The sequence below is a fragment of the Xiphophorus maculatus genome, chromosome 3 (assembly GCF_002775205.1).
Source record: "Xiphophorus maculatus strain JP 163 A chromosome 3, X_maculatus-5.0-male, whole genome shotgun sequence".
Lineage (NCBI taxonomy): Eukaryota > Metazoa > Chordata > Actinopteri > Cyprinodontiformes > Poeciliidae > Xiphophorus > Xiphophorus maculatus.
In genome coordinates, this window is record NC_036445.1 from 3057790 (window position 1) to 3071363 (window position 13574).

General features: G+C 36.6%; 1 protein-coding gene across 1 annotated transcript; it reads left to right on the forward strand.

Annotated features, from left to right (window-relative positions):
* The first annotated feature begins 938 nt into the window (after nucleotides 1–938).
* Nucleotides 939–11159, forward strand: LOC102230791 (hemicentin-1-like). Its single transcript, XM_023330403.1, has 15 exons — nucleotides 939–1116; nucleotides 1376–1669; nucleotides 3217–3498; nucleotides 3586–3849; nucleotides 5015–5290; nucleotides 5990–6241; nucleotides 6371–6646; nucleotides 6738–6989; nucleotides 7087–7362; nucleotides 7442–7693; nucleotides 7802–8077; nucleotides 8405–8656; nucleotides 8796–9080; nucleotides 10160–10414; nucleotides 10710–11159. The coding sequence occupies exons 1-15, from the start codon at nucleotides 1065–1067 to the stop codon at nucleotides 10796–10798; spliced, it is 3633 nt and encodes a 1210-aa protein (XP_023186171.1). The 5' UTR covers nucleotides 939–1064; the 3' UTR covers nucleotides 10799–11159.
* The last annotated feature ends 2415 nt before the right edge of the window (nucleotides 11160–13574 follow it).

A 13574-nucleotide genomic window follows, 5' to 3' on the forward strand; every position in this document is an offset into this window, starting at 1 on the left:
TGTACAGAGGAAACTCATTTCAGCATCTCCATTCACTAATCCACTTGTAGAATCTGCCACATAAAGAAACAATTAAACAGCCAAAAATACTTAATGAATAAAAACACAAATTCAAAAAAACAAATCCAGAGCAGCAGGTGCATTACCAGCCACTCCTTTTGTCCCTTATTTACAGACATCAAACAGTCTTTTCAAGTCATTGCCAAGCATTGTGAGTTTGTTGGCTCTCTGTTTTCTCAAACCCCTTTGAGCTCTGTCAATATACAGAAAGAGATTTCAAGCACAAAAGACACGTCATATGAGATACTTTAACCTTGAATCATTATACAATGTGCAGACGACATTCCATTGAAAACATGCTAAGTCATTCAATTTATTCGGCAACCGTTTTATTCTAAGAGCAATGGAAAGGTCTGCTCATGGACAAATATGATATGACTGTGGGTTTGTGGTTATAGTAAACAAAGAGGAAAAAAAAGTCCACTAAGGTACCTTTAACAAAGCCTGTCAACTTTTAATATGTTCAGCTCAGTTCTTAATTTTATGACTAGACAACTCAAATAATTTACTGTTTGAGATTTAAATAATTTAGTGTTACTTACAATTTCTTTATTACATTTGTTTCATATTTATTTTAATTTCCTGTTTTAGCACTAATTTCATTATTAAGTTGCTTCTAAGAAAATAAGCTTAGATCTGAAGACGTTTGGCATCTTATACCATCATTCTGCATTTTGAGGCACATGACTCAGAGTGATCCCTCAGAGTAACTCCATGTGAGGCTTTGGTTCATTAAAAGTTGAAAAATCACAAACCTGAGTTTACAGTAAATGGACACTCCTACGTGAGCACCTGTAAAAACTCAGTGCATCAGGGGAAAATAAGGTGTGGCAGGCAGCGACTGTGATGTGCCACTGCGACAGAACGCTGGGAAAGCATCACGAGAGCACAGAGCAAATATTTGCTTGTTGAAGAGCTGTGATCTAATAATATCTCCAGGTTTGGATTTATTAAAGCAGCATTCCTTACCGTTCTGGTTGGAAAAGAAGTAGTCAAGGAGTAGAATGGCGTGTCCGTTGCTGTTTTACCTAATCCTGACCACAGTAACTTTTACAGGTAAACCTGATTCATTCTTTAACGTAAATTAATGTGCAAGGATTAAATACATCTCACTATTATTTTAAAATTTTGTTAATTTTATGAAACTGGACTATTCATTTGATTAAGGATCGCTGCACCACAAATCAAGACAAAAAAATTTGTACGATGCTTAGAAATACCGATATTAGGATTTTGAACGTTTTTTTTCCCATAACTAATTAAATATTTAATTCAATTTGACTGATTGTTTAAACTCTCTGATGTGTGTTTCTAGATCCTGTGCACAGCCAAATCATATATGCTTCTGAGAACCCCGTACCACTGGGTAACAACGTGACCATCATCAGCAACACCAACGTTACCGTGGGAACATGGACATTCAACAACAATCTCCTGGCCTTAATTTACCCTGGAGGGTTTTATTTAAGTAATGCTAAAAGTGGTAAATTAATTTTTGATTCCAACACGTCGTCTCTGACTATAATATCAGCACAACTGGCCGACTCTGGAGTGTACAAGTTAGAACAACTGGATAAGTTTTCTGTTCAGCTGTGGCTGTCGGTCCAAGGTAAGAATACTGAATATTAAATAAGACTCTTATTTAATAAGAGTCTTATTTACTCCCTGGACAATGTCATGTAATTAATGCTACAACTTTGAATGAATAGTATTTCCACAGAAGTGATTTGCAATTCAAATCATTTGTATTGACAGGGAAACATTTAGTTCTAGTGTGCAAATAACACTTTGGTAATAAATAAACCAGGCAAACCAAAACACAATAACAACCATTTAAACCCCAAATGCAGTGTTTTGTCATGAGACAAGACTTCAAATAAGAGATAAATACAGCTTTTGAATAAATTATACCAAAATGATAGCAGTCTTCAGATATTCGAGACTGCTGTCAAGGTATTTTTCTCAACTTTTGTTTTTTCTTAGGACACACATGTAACACGGAAACTGGACTTCAGTCATTGTTTAAATATATTTTCCTGATTAATCAAATATGTTACTGAGCCAGAGCTGTGCGTATGTGACAAAGGAAAAGACTCGTTTTATCTTTGTAATGAGCAATGAGCATACATGTAATATTATTGCTTTCTCTTTTCCTTTATTCTGTTTGCATAAACTATGTACAACAATTACACGACTAAACATTAAATGAGATCATGTTTCAAAGCTTTCTACTTTAAATAAAAGCTTTATGACTGATTGAAAAAACACAGGTTCCCAGCAAAAACAAGGTCAAAAAAGAGAAAATGTTGGTTATTTTCAAACTCCAAAAATATCAGTAACTTCACTACTTCTTAAAAATTAATCTGTAAAGACCTTTTCTATAACATAAATATTATTTCAAATAAGATATTGCGTAATACGTCAACCTCCATGATAACATTTCATCCTTAATCTCTAATGATAACAGGCATTTTTCCATCATGAGGTCATACTGCCAGGACTAAAGGTTTTGGAGGGCACTATAGGCTAAATGGAAAATGAGAACAACCACTCAAAACTGACTTGCTATACAAAAGATTTTCTTTTTTATTTATTTCATTTCGAACAATTAGAATTTCACAATTTAACTCACTCTGAGCTTCTTATTTAGGAGATGCAGTAAATAAATTCAGTTTGAAAACAGTCTTTTGCCTTTGATTTTTGTTATATTTGAGTATTTTATCTATTTTATCAACATGCTTCAAATGTCTTACAAAATATCAACAAAACAATGTATTGCTTCTGGTTTAGCTGTCAATATTCAGTATCAATATTCCAGTAACAAACAAATAATGCATTTTGACCTGTGACCATGTTTTCCTGAAGAGAAATGTAGAAAAATAAATTTCTTCAGAGAGCTGCTTAACACGTCACCATCTGACCCTCCGTTGTGCCTCATAAGACTTAACAAAATAATTTGCGTAGGTTGTAAATCAGGCTGAGGCAAAAAAAGTTGCAACACAAACTTAGCTAAATATTAATCAATAACTTGCTAAGCTTATCCATATGCATTATCTGCAGTGTTTTGTTACAGTACACAGTAAAATGTCAGATGAAGCCTGATGGATGTCTTCAAGCAGAAATCAAAACTAAATAACTTTTTTTTTCTCTCTGCAGAGCCAATTTCAAATGTGACTTTATCAGCACAAAGGACGGATCTGGTGGAGCTCAATGACACAGCAGTCTTCATCTGCTCAGTCTCCAAGGGAACGTCTTTGTCTTATGAATGGTTGGCAGGAAACTCTACAATATTAAGCCGTGCAGGTGTGCAGCTCAGCAATGGCGGTGCCAATCTTAGCATAGTCGGGCTGACCCGCTATGACCAGGGACCATACAGGTGCAATGTGTCCAATGGACTCGGATATGAAGTCAGCCCACCTGTTTATCTGAACATCAGCTGTAAGTTTCATTGAAAATAAAAATGCATGGGATCATCCTCAAGTAATTGCGACACAAACATGAACTCTTCTTTTGTTGTCTCATCAGACGGTCCAAATAATGCAACCATGACAGTCGACCCTGTAAACTACATGTACAGATCAGGATCTAACATCACACTGTCATGCTCTGTGAAGTCCAAACCCACAGCAATGGTGCAGTGGATATTTAATGGAGTCAGCCTTAACCAGTTTGGCTTACAGCTTCACCTGCAGAATGTCAAAGAAAACAACTCAGGAACTTACAAATGTTTATTTCACAACACTGTCACAATGCTGTTCAGCAGTGACAGTACAGTGATACGAGTGATGGGTAGGTTTTCTCTCTTTATTTAACTTTAGTTCATATTATATTAAGGTGCTCAGGACTAGAAGCAGGTTATGTTTTATTCTGTAAACTGGAAGTGTGTAAATGAACTAATCTGACACCAGATTAAGTTGGTTGCAGAAATAAGAACCCTGCTACTGACACAAACTTGTACTGTAAAACATGAAACTGAGGTTTGTAGTCTTTAGAGATGCAAGTGGATGCTGTAGAATCCCATGTAGGTCCTAATGACTAAGGTTTCTGGGTCATGAGAAATAGCTGAAGGAATCACACTGAAACAGTCACCAGAGTCACAAGAAGACACGACTTTTAAATCCGCTGAGTCATTCGGGTCATTCTGACTTGTCACATCTGACTTGTCACATCTGACTTGTCACACCTGACTGCCCTCTGTGTTTAAAATGAGGGTGAAAAGCTGAAGCTTGTCCTGCAGAACTTGCTATCGTGTGATGGGACATCAGCTTTTGTTTATATTTTACATTTTTTTGAACACTCCGCCCTACATTGTACTGCATCCACCACCCTTTCCATTAACTGTGTTTTATTTAGGTGTTTTATCCATTAGGCTAATACAGATTTATGGTTTGAGAAGCTCCAGCATATTTTCCTTTGTACTTCAAACTAAACCAGATTTTTGTGACTGACCATAATGACGTTAAACACTTTTTACAAAGGATGTTTTCTGCCTGAGCAATTTGCTTTTGTGCTAAGCTAACATTAGCACATTTACCCTGTGATTAGATATGACTAAAATATTCTTAATTCACTTCCAGTTAACCATGTAAGAACAGAACATACTGAAAATGTTATGTTGCTTCATAAACTGTGTTTTGCTTTAAACACCATAAAGTTAAGTAATTTGTGCTTTAACTCTTAACACTGCTGTTTAAGATATTTAAGCTCAATGCAGAGTGGGTCACATGACACAAACAGTGCGCATCTCTTGAGTCTTAGGTGACTGATCCTAATTTTTCCATTTTCAATTAATAAATAAATGAGCGTTACCGTTTTATCAATCAGAGAGCAATGAAAACTTTAATATAAATGCAGAAGTAGTAGTTTATAATGACAAATTGTCCAAAAACATATAGGATCATTAACTCAGTTATATGTGTGTATTCAAGCCACCTCTATACTCCTTCTCTTACAGATCCATTATCAGCAGTGGACGTTAGTATTACTGGTAGACCAGCAATACTAGATGAGGCGTTTACTCTCCAGTGTGGAGCGACTGGACCTGTTGGCAGCATCCAGTGGTGGAAAAATGGCAGCCTAATTGCTCCTGACAATAGAACCATGTTTGGCAACAACAACAAGACTCTGACTCTTAAACCAGTCCGATTTTCTGACCGTGGACTCTACAGGTGTCACGTTTTTAATCTCGTGAGCGACATGACCAGCGGTCCCTTCGCTGTTGTAGTCAACTGTAAGAACCAGATTTTTGGTCTTTATTACTCAAGATGAATCAAATACAATTCTGTGAAAAGGTGTTTGTCTCCTTACAGATTGAATCTGTTTGTGCTATTTTAAAACAATAAATTATTCAGATATCAAACAAAGAAAATAGAAAAGGGCAGATTTCAAATGAATATTTTGTGTATCAAGGGGAAAAAAGCTGTTCAGATACAATTATAAATCTGAACACACTATCAAGTCTACTTCTGAGTGGCTCAAGAACAAAATAAAGTTCTTTAGTGGCCTAGTCAAAGTTTTGACTTAATTGTAATAGAGATGCGGTGGCATTGTCAGTAACTACAAACAGCAAATGTTTGATGGTAGTGTTGTCCAAGCTTATCAACTGGTGGCTCAACCATTTGATAAGCTTGCAAACCAATAACTTTTTCTTATCAGGCGAGGCTACATTGTATATTTATTTGGGATATCTTTATCTGATATTCGATTTATTTGATAAAACACTTAAATGTAACTAAAAATCAAAAATAGAAAAAGTATGTAAGGGGAAAAATATGTTTTCAGATGACTAGATAATAAAAATAAATATAATTTTGTAACGTAGATGCCTTCATACAGGTAACTAGATACTTGCTTTGAGAAAGGATGCTAAATGTCTATAAGTTTCACTGGCAGGTTTTCAGGGTCCAATACAGTTATTGTATTTTTTCAGATGGACCAATGATGCCAACTGTAACGGGACCAAATGTGGTGAAGTCAGGAAACACTGTTACGTTCAAGTGCTCAGCAGAATCTGTTCCACCGAGTCTCTACCAATGGCACTTCAATGGTTCTGTGGTCTCCGACATGTCTGAGTATACAACACCTTCACTCACCGAAGAAATGAGCGGCGCATACATCTGCATGGCCTTAAACAACATCACAGGGAAGAACAGCACTGCCAGCATAATGCTTACAGTTGTTGGTGAGACTTTAAATGTTCCTATTATGCCATTATTTTACTTTATACAAAGAGATAAGATTGTTTCAGAGAATAATGGATGAAGTTTCTCAGATACTAATTTAACTGTTGGGGGCCCTGCTTTTGTTTCAGATCCAATACAAAATGTAACAGTACAAGCACAGAATGATTCCGCCATCGAGGGTAATCCACATGTTTTAACTTGCGATATAATTGGTCCGGCTGATAATATTTACTGGATGGAGAATGGTGAGCCATTATATTCGGATAACAGAACCGGTTTCTTCATGAATAACATGACCGTCAAATTTACGGCATTGAAGCGTTCTGATACCGGAAACTACCAATGTCTTGCAATTAATGCGGTGGGAAACATGACCAGTGATCCTTACAAACTGCTTGTCACCTGTACGTAAGCAAAGTTTATGTCCCATATTTTAAACTATAGTCAAACATTTAGTTGTAATTTAGTTAAATACTTCTATTTAAATTTTTTCAGATGGACCAGACACGGCAGAAACTATTGGACCCAATGTTGCCAAGACAGGAGACAATGTTACACTCACATGCTGGGCAGATTCAGCTCCCCTGAGCCTCTACCAATGGCACTTCAATGGTGTTTTGGTCTCCAACATGTCTGAGTATATGACACCTTCTCTCACTGAAGAAATGAGCGGGGAGTACACCTGTACTGCCATCAACAGCATCTCTGGAAAAAACAGCACTGCCAGCATAATGCTTAAAGTTATTGGTGAGATTTAGATTGATATTTTATCTTCTGTTTTTCTTGGGAAGAAAAGCAACCGACAAGAACTCTAACAACTGTGAATTTTGTTGTTTTTATTTAGCTCCAATACAAAATGTTCAAGTCGAAGCTCAGATGAATCTCGCAGTTGAAGGTCATCCTTATAATTTAACCTGCAGTGTAAACGGAGCTGTTGACAATATTTATTGGATGAGAAATGGTGAAAAACTGAATCCAGACAACAGAACTATGATCTTCATGGAAAATATAACAATGAGTTTCATGAGCATGCAGCGTAATGATGCTGGAAACTACACATGCATGGCTGCTAATGCTGTAGGAAACATGACCAGCAAACCCTTCATGCTCCTTGTCAACTGTAAGTAAAACATGATGATGACAACAACAAGCTCTTTTGTCATCCTAAAGTTGTCAACAACTAAGATTAATGTTTTCAGATGGACCAGAGATGCAAGTCATCACGGGACCAACAGCAGTAAAGACAGGGGACAATGCCACACTCAGATGCCACGCAAAGTCGGTTCCCCCAAGTCTCTACCAATGGCACTTCAATGGTTCTCTGGTCTCCATCATGTCAGAGTATATGACACCTCCTCTCACTGAAGAGAAGAGTGTAAAGTATACGTGTACGGCCTTCAACAACGTCACTGAAAAAACCAGCACTGCCAGCATAACAATCACAATTATTGGTAAGATGACGTAGATGCAGGTTATGTAAAACATGATTTGATCAACGTCATTAAACAAGGAGGACTAAGGCCTGTTTTTAACTAATTTATGTCCTGTTTCCTTTTCAGCATCAATTAAAAATGTACAAATAGATACACCAACATCGGATGCTTTGGAAGGTTACTCGTATAATTTAACATGCAATGTAACTGAAACTGTGGATAATATTTACTGGATGAAAAATGGTGAACAATTGCATCCAGACAACAGCACTGTTTTCTCTATGGACAACAAGACAGTCATGTTTATGCCAGTGGATCGTTATGATGCTGGAGACTATGAATGCATGGCTATGAATGCTGTTGGAAACCTGACAAGCAGAGCTTACATGCTTCAGGTCAACTGTAAGTGGAATATTTAAATTTATATATTTATGTACTGACAATGTCTATTCTGTTGTGCATGATACAGAGTTGTCCTGCCTTACATTATATCTAACTAAAACTGTATTTTTTGGTCAGTTAGAATCACAAATAATGTTTCTATTTGCTAAATGTCTGAAAAACAGGAGAGAAAAGACTTTTGCTTACAGAACTGAGCTAAAAAGTAACAAAAACATTTTAGGTGTAAGTTAGGGTTAAAAAAGGTTTTGTAATATTGTCAACATTTTATCACACGTTAAAAATTGGGGGAAAAAAGAAATTTACAATGCGACTGTTGATGTTTTGCAGTTGGACCAGATAAACCCAAAATTGATGGGCCGAATTTTGGGGAAGAAGGACGAAACGCGGTTTTCAACTGTTCTGCCGCATCGATGCCTCCCAGCACCTACAGTTGGTGGTTTAATGACTCCATGATGGCCGATACCTCTGAGTTCACAGCTGGGCCTCTATCTTTCAACATGAATGGCTCATATACATGTATGGCCCACAATAGTGTGACAGGAAAGAACAGCACAACCTCGACAATGCTCACCGTTATAGGTATTAAATCCTGAATTAAAGTGTAAAATAACAAAATTTACATTTTAACATAATTTATTCAAATATAACAATGTTGACTATGATGCTAAAGCCCTACATAACTCCTAACCTCTTTTTTCCCCCTATTTTGTACTTACAGAAGCAATAAATTCAGTGATGATTCAAAGCAATTCGACTCCAATAAGCAATGAAAACTTTACCCTCACATGTCACGTTGTTGGGCCCTATGACGCCCTCTACTGGATGAAAGATGACATGAAGCTCAACCTGAATGCCTCCGACCCAGTCTCATCCATGTACATTACTGAAGAGAACGTTCTGCACTTCACCCCACTGACAACACAGAGTAACGGGACCTATCAGTGTATCGCTACCAACAGGGCTGCTAATCATACGAGTCCACAGTACAAACTTCTTGTAAACTGTAAGTATCACAGAAAGTTGAGTGTTATATTTTATAATCTTTTAGAAAATGTGAATTGTTTTCAATGTTGAATCATGAACAACTTTAGTTTGGTATTGTTGCCAATACAAGGATATAACCTTTTATCTCTAAAACAGACTTAATTATTTAAGGAATATTTTCAACAAGGTGTCAGAAATCCTCCTGTGAGACTTTGGTCCATATAAAGAAAATAGTAATAGCGGTAACTTGGGGACAGGAGAAGACCAGTTTGAGATAATTTAGCTTTTTTGACAGTGCATCATCCTGCTGGAAGTAGCCATAGGGATATACTGTGGTCTTTAAAGGATGAACACAGACAGCAAAAATATACCTCGGATTTTAATGATGCTCAAATGATAAAAAATGTTGTGTCAATGCTCCACTTCCCAACTTTGCTTTCACGTTTTTAAATTAAATTCCAACCCTAGAATCTGAATGTTGAATGATCCATTTTTAAGAATGGATCTGTTTTCAAAACACTAAATGTGTGAATAGTTTTGTGTTCTTAGCTAAAAGAACCAGAATGCTTTATTGTTATTGCACAGAAGCACAACAAAATTTCAGGAGTATCTGTGTGGTCTTCTGCTTCAAGGTCTGATGTGTTGTGCGTTTAGAAAAGATATTTTAAATACTTTGTATAACTAGTATTTTGCATATTTATATATGTTTTTCGTTAGAGCGTCTCTATCATTTTAAACTGCCCAGCCTGCCGTGACATCAACAAAGATTTTTTCCCCTGTAATTTGAAAATAATTCTTATAGATCAGATATTTGTGAAGTACTCAGACTAAGTACTGAGTACTTAATCTGAGTAAGTTACTTCAATCCCTTCTCTACCTTGCTATGATGCTCAGCTGGAACCAAGTATAGATGCTTAAAATCTTTTGAGTTGCTACCTTGTGGTTTTGACTGATTTACGTTTAGCGTGTGAACAGGTATGCCTAACATATTGGCCATATTTGAGTTGGAAAAGGGTAATTTAAAGTTACTTTGGGGATTTTGTTTCAAAAAACTAACCTACAGTATGAACGTATTTAACATATTATTTATTTTTGCAGATGGTCCTTTGAATATAAACATTTCTGGTCCAGAGTCAGCAAAAGATGGCGCCTCTGTGTCTCTGACATGCACCACTGAGTCTTATCCGGAGTGTGACTTCCACTGGTTCTTAAATAATCAATCATCTCCTCTTAAGAACGGATCTGTTTTCAGTTTCACTGCAACTAGAGGACCAGCAGCGAAATACATATGCATCGCAACAAACCCAGTGACAAACATCACAATGAAGCAAACTAAAGATTTTACTATTCAAGGTGAGTAAGTCTTACTGGCCCAACCACCTTAAACCGTTTTGTCATGGTAGTGTCAACAGTCTTGGTGGGAAAGGCTTTAAAGCCAATTTTTTCTGAGAATGACGCAGGATTTTTTTAAAATTAAAATACTTTGCAGAGACTTTATTCTTAAAGACTTCACTATAAATTATAACCTTGATATATAGATGCTTAGATACTTATCAAAAAGGGTGTCAAAGAAATGTGAAAAATGTGTAATTATTTAATATTTTTTACAATCTAGTAACATTTCTGTTTAATTCTCTTTTTTTATCAGATCATGCCTCTGCAAACCACATCACAAACAAAGGAGCTGTGCTGCTCATGGGTTTGTTTTCTGTCCTTGTTCACCTGCTCCTCCTTTGAGTCCTGGCTGACAGAAAACTTGCTCCTGCTAAAGCCTTCAACAACAATCTCACAATGTTACTACTGAAATGACACAACAATCTCTATGTTTGGGTTAAAATTGAATAATCTATATGATTCTCCTGTTCTATCACTGTTGTTAATTTTGTTATTGGCTTGTACCATGTGCAAACATAGTACAAGGCATATCTGTACTGTTTTGCAATAATAGTCATGAGTGTAATTCTTTTAAATAGCCTGCAAATCCTGCAGTACAAATTACAGATTCTTCACATTTAATACCTGACCTTTTCCTTAGATAACCAATTAATCATTAATTAATTATCATATTTAATGTAAGACATTGTTATTACACACTTATTTGCTGCTTTTTACTTGCTAATAAACAAAATAAACAGAAAAATTGATTATAGAGACTTTATTGAAGAGGTTATAACAACGTTGTGGTAACATGATCAGTCTGTCTGCAAAATGTAATCAGCACTTTGTTTAAAATGTAAAATATGTATGCATAAAAAAAATTAAAAGATTACATAATAGTAATAAAGTATGTATTATTACATGCCACAGGGAGGCATCGTTGCTCAGAGAGGGCTAGATTGATGTTGGTGTTTTTGTTGCTTCGAATTGCACCTACTCGGGTTCTTGCATATCTTCTTGCACTGGTCCCCTAGTTTTTACAACAAATAAATGAATAGAGAAAAAAAAGTAATTTATTTGTGGGATATTTAAAATCATGCACTTTATTTTGTGTTTATACAAAACTGTGAGGAACTCACATTGTCCACGGTCGTACTGGCAAATTGTTTTTTCTGACCCGTTTCCTGTTGCAGCAGCTGGAGGGGAAAAGAAAAAAGGTGAACGAATTAGGCTAACATACTTTCTTTATTTGTAGTATCAGTCTTCAATAATAGACTTGTCTCACTTTTACAGCGACAGTTTCTTTTCTTGGGATTTTTGGAGTGGGTTGAACGTGAAGTTATCTTATGGAGTCCATCAGCAAATACTGTAACAAATAAAAATGCAAAGTAAAGTAAAAGAAAAATTGAGTTTTATAATTACTGACTTGTTTGGGAAAAAAAATCAACTCTGCATACCGTCAGTATTTGGCCCATCAACCAGCGACTCTTCCTTAATCTTAGAAAGACCTAGGAAGAGAAAAGATATCTATAAAGTAAAAATAAAGCATCAAAACATCTCACAAGAACACAACCAACATTTGAAAGGACTATAAATTTACATATACAGTATAAAGATACAGTACCTTGGCCATAGTCAATCAGAATGAGCAATCCAAGCCCAAGCAGCAAAATCTGTTGTGGCCCCATGTTGTTGTGAAGTCAGGATCTTCAGTTTGTTCAGTAAAAGAAATCCGGCTCTTGCTCTTAACTACAGTTTCAGGAAGGCAAAAAAGACCCACAGCAGTTCACCTGGCTCCTTATAAAGGTTGGTGTTTGTGTCTGAAATCACATCCGCAGTACATTCATCCCCAGCCAGCAGGACGAAGCCTGTCCCACCCATCATTTTTTGAGAAGGGACGTGAACACTTGCCAAGAAATCTTATCTGGTTTGAGTAATAGCTTGTAGCTGTGGGAAAATAGCAGCTTAAACTGACCTGAAATACGAAACCTTGGAATTTGTTCATTAAAAGATTAACCTGTGATCATATTACTTTTGATCTTTGGGTGTTGAAATCATTGATTATAAATTACATTAGTGTGTGCTCATCTTGTTTATTTTTGAGACTTGCTTTAAAGCGTCATGAAAAAATCATCTGCTTTAGGATACAACTTAAATTTGATCATGGTTTCAGATCCAGCAGTCACCATGTCGGCTGACTGAAGTGGGCCGATGGATTAACCGCTGTCATGTAAATCTGACATGGACTTACTGTTATTGAAGTATTGAATTCAAGCTTATGCTTCATTTAATCAGTTAGAATTTCAATAATTTTAGCATTATTTTACAGTGTGAAATAAAATTGTCCTTGATTTCTTTCTATATCTGGTTATGTTTTGCTGTTATATCAAAAGACATTGGTTAACATTTTCAGCCAAAGTTATTAAAACCTGTTGGGGAGGTTTTAAAGGACCCCTGTTCTGGACTTCTGGGTCACTTTAATGCAGGGGTGTCAAACTCCAGTCCTCAAGGGCCGGTGTCCTGCAGTTTTTAGATGTGCCACAGGTACAAAACACTGGAATGAAATGACTTAATTGCCTCCTCCTTGTGTAGATCAGTTCTCCAGAGCCTTGCTAATGACCTAATTATTCCATTCAGGTGTGGTGCAGCAGAGGCACATCTAAAAGTTGCAGGACAGCGGCCCTCGAGGACTGGAGTTTGACACCCCTGCTTTAATGCATAAACATGTTTTAAACGGAACCACACAACTAAACTTTTGGCTGTTGCTCACGGTGACTATCCAGCTGAAAGGTGAACCTCGGCCATAGTCCCTACTCCTTTGTACACTGCAAGTGTTTTTCCATGTTCCCCTGTATTCTGTCCAGTTTTCCTTTCACTTCTGAAGAAAAGCCTCGACACTGCATGACATTTCCACCAGTTCGCCCTAAATACGGCGTTTTGTTACTGTAATGTTTATATTAGATCTCTCTATTCCCAACTGGATCTTCACAGGTGAACCATTATGTCTTGTTGATTTGCAGTTGTCCCATACTCCATTTTCAGAGGATTGAACAGAGCTCTATTAAGTTTTTAAACTTGAGATATTATTTAACCCTGCTTTAAACTTTCTACAACTTTCTCCCTGAGCTGTTCAGTT